Genomic DNA, 11,200 nt, shown 5'->3' on the forward strand with positions numbered 1-11,200 from the left:
GTTGAGTGGTTTCAAATTGGTATTTTCATCAAAAGCAACCCAAGTAATTCAGATAGATAGTCTGGTAAGTATAAAGCATTTGCCACCAACCCAGCATTTAAAGAGAAGATGGATTTACCATTTTCCAAAGTGAGAAATTCGATCGGAAGTTGGCTGGCATTCTCCCCTTGCCTCCCCTTGCTTCCCATCCCCTCCCCTCCCCTGCAATATTTGACTCATCCTTCCGTTTGAATGTATGATAATATCGCATTCCAGATGTACCAATATGAATGAAATTTGAATGAATTAAATTATCAAAGGTGGGGTATTCGTGGCTTTCAAAGTTTAAGCTTATCAAAAGACAAACAAACAATTAGCTAATTTCCTCCAACTTATCAGTAATCTCCCCACATTCAAACCTAAATTCAACAACTGAAGAATGGTACTAGACTTTTACATACACCCTTTGCAAAATCTTATTATTTCTCTCACCCTTATATAAATCCACCTTTTTTTTTTTTAGGGTTAAGTATAAAACACTACCTCAACTATTGGTCTCACGACACTTTCATACCTCATCTTTTTAAAATGACAATGTCATACCTCATCTTACGAATTTGTGTCAATGTCATACCTTCGTCAGTTTTTCTATTAATTTTTCTGGAATGTCATACCTCATCTTACGAATTTGTGCCAATGTCATACCTTCGTCAGTTTTTCTATTAATTTTTCTGTTAAGTGCTGACGTTGCTTAAAAGTACAAAAAACTACCTTAACTATTGGTCTCACAACACTTTCATACCTCATTTTTTAAAATGACAATGTCATACCTCATCTTACGAATTTGTGCCAATGTCAAACATTCGTCAGTTTTTCTGTTAGTTTCTCTGTTAAATGCTAACGTGGCTAAATACGGGGGTCACTCACTAATCCACATGGATTAAAATATAATTAAATATATTTTTTAATATTTAAAATTTTAAAAATTAAAAAATTAAATTAAATCTCTCTCTCTCTCTCGCCTTTCTCTCTTCTCTGCGTCCCCAAAACCCCTTCCCACCCGACCCCCCCGTCTCCTTCCCACCCGTCCTCCCAACCTTCCTCCACCACCCTCTCTCTCGCATCTCCCTTTCATCTCCACCGTAGTCTCCTTCCTTCCCACTTCTCTCTCTCGCCGTGCCCAGAACCCCAAAACCCACTTGGATTTTTTCATCTGCCCTCCTTTCTCGGATCTACCTGTAAGCTTCGACCCGCTTCCCTCTCCCACTCCATTGCCTACCGCCGATCCGCCGTCGTTACAGTCTCCGAAGCTGTCAAGGAGAAAGGGAGAGAAGGAGAGCTGTTAAGGTTGGGGTCAACGAGGTTGCCGTCTTCCCCTAATCCAAACCCAAATCCCACCCCAAACCAGCCACTCCCATTCCCACCAGGTGCCTCTCTTCTTTTCCTCCGCCGCTCTCTCTATTTTTAACCTACAAGCATGCATAAAAAACAAAGCATCCACCAATCCTGAGAACACACCATTAACAAAAGTTCAAAAATCCATCTCACAAAAGTATTCAAACCCATATGGGTAGTTTGGTAAGGAAGGGGAGGAGATCAATGGAGGGAGTGGGTACCCGGAGAGGGGTAAGGTTGGTGTGTCGGATATCAGCGACTTTGATGTCGTCAGTTAGAATGGGGAAGAAGGTGATGGTTGTTGGTGGATGAAGTCGACGATGAAGAGGACAGAAGGGAAGGTGAGTGCGAGTTGTAGATGAAAGAAAGGTGGGTGGGGTTGCAGATGAGAGAAGGGAGAAAGGGGGTGGATGGGGAATAAAGGGGGTGGATCGGACATGGGGAAAACGGGAGGGGGAAAGGGGGTGGGTCCCCATGTAAAAAAATATTAAATGATTTTAATATTTTAGTTTTTAATATTTAATTAATTTATTTAAGCCACGTCACTATTTAAGCCAAGCTACGTCAGTATTTAACAGAGAAACTAACAAAAAAACTAACGGAGGTATGACATTGGCACAAATTCGTAAGATGAGGTATGACATTGTCATTTTAAAAAGTTGAGGTATGAAAGTGTCGTGAGACCAATAGTTGAGGTAGTTTTTTGTACTTTACCCTTTTTTTTAATAATGTTTGGTACTGTTAAAATGAATAAGTTGCCATCATAAATGAACACGTGGCTAAACAATTAAATAATTAAAAACTTGAACCAACATCACTCTAAACTGGCCTAGTATTTTTCTTTTTTTCGAGAGATACTTTCTAAATTAAAACCAAGACACTTTCAAGTTATTTTCGAGGATCCTAATGCCACATTTTTTAAATAAGCAATACGTAAGGACTCACCTCTCAACTCTCTGCGACTCTAGCTTTCCCATCTCTCATATCACTTCTCTCTCTGCCATCTCTTCCGGTCTCTCCGTCTCTGTCTACTAAATTTTCAAGGTGATTTTCCAACCCTAAATTGATGTGTTCCATACCTTGATTTTGATATTAATTTAGAATAATGCTAGGGAGACTAAAATTACAAATTAAATGATGTGTTACTAATAGGAATAAACACATTTATCAACGTTTAAGTAATAAACCAATCATCGACTTTCATGTCTTTTAGTTTTCAAAACTTTATCTCCAAATTTAATATTCCGAGCATTACCCATTTATTTATCAAGAATTTATTTGCGTATGTGTATTGTAGATAATTTTAATCAATAAGTATTTAACTTTAATTGGGATCCATCTTCATCTTAGTTACAGCATATTGATTGAAAATGTAATGCTTATCTATTTTTTTTCTTTTTGATTTGCCGTTGTTTTTCGTGCATTTGTGTTAGTGTAGGAGAATCCAAATAGAATTCACATGGGCTAGGCTTTGTAAATTCTTGTGGGCTTTGGATTACTTATACATCAAGTCGGTTGACTAGTACATATTCGGATTCTTCTACACTAGTCATTTGTGTAGATGAAAGAAAGCAATGTGATGGCTAACTTAGTGTGTGTGTCATTTCGTGCAGGATTTTTCTTATCTGAGACATGGATATAAATAAAAGGGTTGTGTTTAATCCGGTTTATATTAATTCAAGAAAACTGTACCCCAAGGAAGACGAATCAGTGTCGAGAAAGCTTGCTACCGAGGTTTACATTAACATGACCATCTGAATCATAAACATTAATTAATTATGCATATAGGTTCAAGCAGTCGGCGTGATTTGTAGTAATACATGCATTTTGTGCTCCGTTTGACTGTTTTAGATAGATAAGGCTTATCCACGCGATCTCGTGCAAATAGGGAGAGTGAAGGTCGTGCTCAAGGATTAGGATTCTCTCTCCTCTTCTTTCTATCCTCTCCTCTCACATTCTCTTATTTTGTCATTCTCTTGTTATAAAAAAATTAATATAAAATGTTGACGTGGCTTAACCGTGACTGTTCAAATAGGAGGGGAGGGAGGGGAGGAAAAAAAGAGTGGAGAGAATCATACTCCCTTGCTCAGGGAGATGGTACTCCATATAATCCAGCCATTGCCATTACTTGGGACTAAGGATTGCTTTATTGCCTTGAATATCCCATGTATCATAGGCCTGTTGTTGTTTTTGGGGTTCTGGGCAAGTGGACAATTGTTGTTTTATGAAGATATGTGTGTTAAAAGGGAACTCTTGAATGACACCCGCCCTTTGATGGCAGTAATATGATCTGACTGCATATGATTAAAAGTGAGGGGGAATGTCGTAGGGAGAAATCTCAATTATTATTCTTTTTAATCCTTGGTGCTGAGATGAAACTTACCTTGGAAATGTAGCCAGATACAATCGTTATATATATTGTTAAGCGAAGACTCTACGTCGTGATATTTGGCAGTTTTTAGCTGGTTTCCTCTGTTTGACAAACTTTTTTGGAGTTCTATTGTATCTGGTCACCCTCAATTTACTCTCTCTCAGCTTATACCACAGGCTCTGATTAATTTGTGAGTCAAGCTGTGTTACTCTGCTGAGCTCTCTATTCTGTGATTTCTGGTCACCACTTCGGGGTTCCTCGTGCTTTGGCTTGTCACATTTTGCGTGGGGGTGGGTAAACAAGACATAGGGCAACAGTTGGGTTGGGCCAGTTGGGGCATAAGAAAGTCCATGCACCTTTTTCCATGTTCGTCTCTGAACAATTGAATTTTAGGGCAGTTTTGGTTCCTAGACATCCTGGTAAGGCTAAGCAGCAGGAGGCTGCTGCATCCACATCAAGTGCAAGTGCTGGACCTGTCAAATTAGGGAGACATGGAGTAGCTCATAACTTTCCCTTTGACACTGAACTGTACCGCAATGCGCATGCTGCCATTGAATAGTTCAGTCAGTCGAAACTCATTGTCAACTTAGACATTTCTTGTTGGAAATGCATACACAAGTATCATGTTTAAGCTTAAAGCTTTACAAGTTACAATGAGAGATTGAGGGGAGACCATGTCCATCACCATGCCTGCAGCCCCGAATCTTCGACTTAATCTAGTTTTCCAGTTCACCGGCAAGCAAGCAAAGATTCATCCCGTCGAGTCAACATTGTCTGTCCATCCCGTAACATATAGAAAGGGGGCCATTGGTCCTTTCCCCTTAAATCTACCGCAATCAACGCCACCTATGTAATCCAGCTCATGTTTCATCATTCACTTTCTTCTTTTTCACTTTTGATATTTTTAGTTTTTCCTTAGTTTTTTATAGACAAAAGTTCATCTAAAATACATGGAACATAGAAGGTTTGAACACGGAACGTAGTGGGTCGATGAAGAATGCTATATTTTTTAGGACAATCCACAACGTCTTTAACTTTTGATTAGTTCACAATGATATTTTTAAAATGCGAATAACATCTCACAACGCATTAATTTATAACAGAAAGTTCCAACATTTTCTCTAATATTAACATGAATTTTGAATATGATACTTTGAAAAATTGAGAAAGAGAGAGCACACAAGTTGATAAAAAGAACAAAATAAGTCAAAATTGAAGAACGATTGTTTGACAAATTGCTCAAAAAGTTCAACAACTCTTTCCAACTAATATTTAACATAATTACAATATATATACAATTATACATATACATGACTAAACTAATAGGGTGTTATCCATATACAATTATATATAAACAATTGCTACCCAAAAGAATTTGTCTCAATAACTGCAAAAATTCTGCAAACGCATTTTCTTAACAAGTTTGACAAGCATCGCATACGGAACCGATAGGCATATTAACACTAGTGTTCCTTGCAAATTAGGAAACGTGAATAATCATTAGCAATCAACAGTTAAACAAGCGTCAGGAGTTAATCTAATTATCTTCTTTTTAATTATTATCATCATCATCAGTAGTCAGAACCTTTTTAATTTTCTAATTAATTTTGATTTATGTTGATTATATTCAAGACTGTCATTGTCATACTATTTAATCAAAAGAGAGATTCTACCGTTAGAAATGTTTTGCAATTGAGTGGTTAATTTCTTTTTCCAGCTTAGTTGGCAATTATTAATTGAGATTTGATATTGAAAGAAAACCTGATCGATCAACCCTAATCTTGTAATGCATTCAAGTACAAGTAGGGTAGCATAGACTTTGAAAGTGTTGCAAGAAAAATAGGGTTCTTCCTTTTAAAATGGCAAAAATAATAATAACGCAACACACGTATTATTTGTATTTAAAAAGAAAAATAGATAATATGTTACATTAATGTTGTGTTATTGAGTGAGTCATAGAATTTTAAAATAAGAGTATATGTGTTACATCATTATTGGCTCGTGTGATTGGGTCTGAGAACTCAAGTGATGTTCAAGGAGTTCACACTTGACACCGATTAATTACAAATGGAGTGTAATGAAGGGAGGGCGGAGAAATGATAGGCCTTTTGTTTGGCACAAGAAAAGATTGTGCAAGCGTTGAGTGTTGACAGGTGAAACTTGTGGATGGCAACGGCTACGAGCGTTGCGTTGCGAAATACAAGGGGTTAATTTTATTTTTCTTTTTGAATATAGGGGTTAATTTTTAAAAGTAAAAAAGTAGGGTTGATTTGGCTGCGGAATTTGAATCTAGTGCGCTCCAACGTTCAAACTGGAGGCGGATCCTCGTGATCATCAAACGGTCAGAATTTTATTTATTTTTACAAATTACATTACATGTGAGGAAGCGAGAGACAAGTTCCATTTACTCCCCCGAGAGCCGACCTCAACTCTTTGCTTTTGTTCTGGTTACTATAAATAAGAGACGCAGGCACTCGAGAGTTTCAGACACGTCTCCTCCTCCTCCTCCAAACCACATTATTACATGCCTATTCTCTCTCTCTCTCTCTCTCTCTCTCTGAGTCTTCAGACACACACACTTAACACTTTTTCTTGTTCCATCCTTTTCATCATTCATCCCAGCTAGCTATTAAGTATTAATTAATCTAATACTTGCTGTCTAAGTGTCTACGGCAAGCAAGGCAAAAGTCCTCCACCCTCCTCTCCTCTCCTGCTGCTGCTTCCTTTCCAGCTTCCACTTTTTTTCTTTTAAATACATATATCATATCCCCACCCACCTTCACTGGAAAATAGTTGCAGTGTTTGTTTTCTGATGCTCTGACTACTGACTGGGACCTCCTCCTCCTCCTCCCCCTCCCAAACTGAGAATGCCTGTCCTCCGCCTCACATGGACATGCCGAAGGACATGGACTTGTATTTCCAATTCCAACCTGTTATTGCTCATGTTTTTGTCGATCCTCCTGTGTTCTACATCCTCAGCCTCGTCGTCATCCCCGGCTGTTTGCTCAGAAGCAGATAGAGCCTCCCTTCTCAGCTTCAAATCCAGAATCTTCAAGGACACTACACAAATGCTGTCTTCATGGACCGGCAGAGACTGCTGCGCCGGAGGCTGGGAAGGTGTTGAGTGCAACCCAGCTGGCAGGGTTACTGTCTTGCAGTTGCAGCGCCCAGCCTCTGGACCTGATTACATGAAGGGCACCCTCTCCCCTTCTCTTGCCAACTTGAATTTCTTGGAGGTACTCGTTATCAGTGGCCTGAAACTAATTACAGGTCCAATTCCTCAGAGCTTCTCCAATCTCATCCACCTCACCCAACTCGCCCTCGAAGACAACTCCCTCGCCGGCCCCATTCCTTTCGGTTTAGGCCGTCTCTCCTCCCTCCAGAGCCTCTCCCTCAGCGGCAACCGTTTCAGCGGCCACATTCCCCCAAGCCTAGGCCATCTCCCCCATCTTCTCCAACTAGGTTTAGCCAGAAACTCCCTCACAGGTCCTATCCCACCCACTTTTCTAAATTTCCATGCTTTGCAGTACCTTGATCTCAGCTTCAATGCCTTGTCCGGCCCCATTCCAGATTTCGTAGGTCACCAGTTGCAAAACCTTACTTACATTGACCTCTCCAATAACCAGTTATCTGGTCAGATGCCCATTTCCCTCTTCAGCTTGTCCAAGCTTTTGGACCTGTCCTTGAACCACAACCAACTGACTGGCATCATCCCTGTTCAGGTTGCCGGACTCAAATCCCTCACCACTCTTTCGTTGAGCGCCAATCGACTCACAGGAAGTATTCCGGAATCCATTTCAAGATTACACAACCTTTGGTACCTCAATTTATCCGGGAACGGGTTTTCGGATCCTCTCCCTCAGACCCTTGCCAGGGGCGTTCCTGCTCTCTTGTCCATAGACTTGTCTTACAACAATCTCAGTTTAGAGAGCGTTCCATATTGGATCACAAGCAGACAACTCAGAGATGTTCATCTTGCTGGCTGTCAATTGAGAGGAACCCTCCCAACCTTTACAATGCCTGATTCTTTGACCTCCATCGACCTCTCTCACAATCAATTTACCGGTGGTATTTCAAAGCTCCTCACCAACGTGACAAGCTTGCAAAGCCTCAATCTCTCCAACAACCAATTGAAGTCTGATCTTTCAGAACTCAAATTGCCTGACACGATTTCTTCTGTTGACATGCACTCAAATCAGCTCGCAGGATCTCTCTCAAGAATCTTAAACGACAGGACAAGCAGCTTTTTGGAGGTTTTGGATGTCTCACACAATCAAATTTCAGGTGGAATTCCAGAGTTGAAGGAAGGCCTGAGGCTCAAATTGCTCCACTTGGGAAGCAACAAGATTTCCGGTCACATCCCCAACTCAGTTTCAAACCTGACCCAACTTGAAAGGTTTGATATATCAAGGAACCAGATGACAGGCACCATCCCTACAAGTTTGGGATTGCTCGTGAAACTGAAATGGCTCGACGTGTCCATCAATGGGCTCACAGGAAGGATTCCAAATAGTCTGTTAGGGATTGAAGGGCTCAGACACGCAAGCTTCAGGGCAAACAGGTTATGCGGAGAGATCCCACAAGGGAGACCATTCAACATTTTCCCTGCAGCTGCTTATCTGCACAATTTGTGCTTATGTGGCAAGCCAATGCCACCTTGCAGGGGTAGTGGAAAGGAACAAGAAGCAAATATGATGAGCCAGTAAGATGCTGACTCAGACTCGAGAACATATGAGCATTTTCGTTGAGATTAAATGTCATATAGGAAACAGCAAATAGGACATCTGCAAGAGCCAAGATCCAAGAAAGATAGTCACTTATTATCTATTTATTATATTCACTTTTAAATTAAGAAACCTTGTCTATTTACATACCGAGGAGAGAGAATGCGTGTTTTTCCTTCATTAAGCCTACGCTCAAACATTCAAATTACAGAGCACATTGTGTAGTAATCATTTGCTTCAAAAAGTGCCCCGCAAAGGGAACAAGAACTGAGACCCATCAACACATAAATAAACTCAGATGGATTGCAGATTAAAAAATAGAATGAATCAACCCAATTTTTCAATGTAAGTAGGCAATTCATGTTTCAACATACACCATCCAATTAAAACACAAAAACACATGGAATTGAAATGCTCAACTACTAAATTTGCATTCACAAGTCTACCGAGAGAAAAAAGGATGCTTGGGAATCATTCAAGAAGATATATATTATAACCAGTTTCCGAAAAGCCATAGTTTGCTTAGAAACAAAGAGCCTCAGAATTTACAAGAATCCAGAAACATGCATTAGACTCAATCCCTCCAAAGAGGGTGGAACATGAAACTTTATATGAAAAGATTTGTCAAGCTATACTAATACTAATTTGCTAGTACTACTCATCAACATCAGTTATTTCTTCCTCCCCTTCCTTCTCTGAAGCTTCTTTCTCCAAAACCCCTTCCGGTGTTTCACCCTGAATTTCCACACAGAAAAAAACCAGAATTTAATAAGAACTACAATAATAATACTAACACATTCAACAAGTAAGCTGAATAAGTCTTACATCCCTAGCTTCTGCAATGTCACTCTCCAGTGCTATTTTGTACTCTTCTTTAAGCTCAGCAGCTTTATCCACGTAGGGCTTCTTCTCCTAAACACATTTTACATCAGAAACAAGAAGAAAACAGGATCAGACAAAGTAACAACCATTTCATGTCCACGTGATAAGATTGAAGGTAACAAATCAAGACCAAAACCATACAAAAAAGAAGACAAAATGAATACAAATACAAACCTCATCAGTCATAGACTTCCACTTCTCACCACCCTCCTTTGCAACCTGAAACTCCAGTTTAAAGTTACAACATTAGAGGTCACCCAGACTCATCAAACCGTAGCATATTGTACAGTAATGGAGTGCTGAAGTTTATAACAACAAATACCATCTTAACGCCTTTGGAATCAGGATTAGCTTCCTTGTAGGATTTCCTAAAATCATCCCTGCAGCATACAAAATTCACAATTGACCTCAAACAGCATCTCATACAAAACATACATCATTCGAATACACAGCAGTCAGCAGATAATGTAGTTGTACATCATTGATAATACATAAGAGAAACAGAAACAGCAGGTGAGAGGAGATTTACATGAAGAGGAAGAAGGCGGTGAGAGGGCGCTTGGGTGCATTTGGATCTTTGTCCTTCTTGGCTCTCTTTGATGTCTTTGGTTGTGATGTCGTGGTGGTGGACCTCTTTCTGCAAATGAATACCAAATTGAACGAAAGAAAGATAGATAGACATATAAATCACACGAGATTGACAAATAACAGAGACAGAGAATGAGAAGTAATTACCTGTCAGCGGGAAGCTTCTTTTTCACTTCAGGGGGCTTTTCCACAACTTGAGCCTCTGGAAATTCATCCCGATTCCCAAACAAAGGAAATCAGACATGCTATTCTCACTTGTCAAAAAGTAAAACAGAAATTACACAAAAAATAAACAAGGCAAAAAGAAAGGACAGAAAACAAACGTAACGCACTGAGGTTGAGCTTGATTTTGGCATCGAGGCTACAACTGTGCATGCTGATGAGTGCCACTGGCACGTCCTTGTTGCACTCCTCGCTGCAAATCATCACCCACATTTAACTCAATTAATCACACTAACACAACACACCTAATATACTAATGGATAGATCTGATCTGATTAACAATAACAAAATTGACAACCCAAGCAAAAAGACATCCAAACAGTAACACCATGTATTTCTGGGTTTTCTTCTGATTAATTTTTGTGTTGATTAATCGAATAGCCCTAAACCCTGAAGAATTTAGTAGAGGAAAAATGAAAAACAAGTGTTGGGGTATAGGGTAGCAACCATCGGGCAAAGGCACTGCCATCTTTGCCGCGAACGAGAGAAGGTGGTACGGTTGACAAGGAGTTCTCCCGGGTCTCAGTGGCCTCCACTCTCTTCCTTGCCTTGGTTGGGTTCGATTTCATTGACCCTCCTCCCATTTCTCTCCCCTCCTCTCTTCTATCAAAATAATGAAATTATGGAATTGAACGGAACCCTACTAATTGCAAGCAAACGATTAATAATATATACACTTGAGTTTGAAATTTGACGAAAACACAAGAGGGAATATTGGTTGCCGCCTAAACTATTTTAGAATCCCCCGCCCGCCAGATTTATTTCCTTATCATCCATCTTTCCCGTAACTTTCCCCAAATTTTGACGGTTTAGATTTAACGTCTCTTGTGCTTTCTAATTGGCCTGGGTTACCTCAGTCTGAGATCCATTAGTGGGCTTAGATCTTTTCTACTGACCGCCCAAACGGAGGATGAGTCCAAGGGGGCTGGCCTGGGCCTCTTGATTGACCAAGGTCTGGCCCAATGTTTAGTGTGTTAGTCTAGCTGTGGATCAGTGTCCTTCCTTGTACAGTTGTACACTCGTACTTGTCCAATCTCCA

General features: G+C 40.0%; 2 protein-coding genes across 2 annotated transcripts; one reads left to right on the plus strand and one right to left on the minus strand.

Annotated features, from left to right (window-relative positions):
* Positions 1-6,177: 6,177 nt before the first annotated feature.
* On the plus strand, positions 6,178-8,697 carry LOC103943241 (DNA damage-repair/toleration protein DRT100). Its single transcript, XM_009353491.3, has one exon. The coding sequence runs from the start codon at positions 6,613-6,615 to the stop codon at positions 8,449-8,451; it is 1,839 nt and encodes a 612-aa protein (XP_009351766.3). The 5' UTR covers positions 6,178-6,612; the 3' UTR covers positions 8,452-8,697.
* A 243-nt stretch (positions 8,698-8,940) lies between these two features.
* On the minus strand, positions 8,941-10,911 carry LOC125472036 (high mobility group B protein 7-like). The gene is made up of 8 exons (XM_048573078.1): positions 10,609-10,911; positions 10,272-10,354; positions 10,087-10,141; positions 9,881-9,988; positions 9,674-9,731; positions 9,526-9,570; positions 9,295-9,381; positions 8,941-9,204 (listed from the first exon to the last, which is right to left on the minus strand). Exons 1-8 carry the CDS (start codon positions 10,743-10,745, stop codon positions 9,124-9,126), a joined length of 654 nt encoding a protein of 217 aa, XP_048429035.1. The 5' UTR covers positions 10,746-10,911; the 3' UTR covers positions 8,941-9,123.
* Positions 10,912-11,200: the final 289 nt, after the last annotated feature.

The sequence above is a fragment of a genome, unplaced genomic scaffold, assembly GCF_019419815.1.
Source record: "Pyrus x bretschneideri cultivar Hongxiangsu unplaced genomic scaffold, Pyrus_bretschneideri_v1 Contig63, whole genome shotgun sequence".
NCBI classification, from domain to species: Eukaryota; Viridiplantae; Streptophyta; class Magnoliopsida; order Rosales; family Rosaceae; genus Pyrus; species Pyrus x bretschneideri.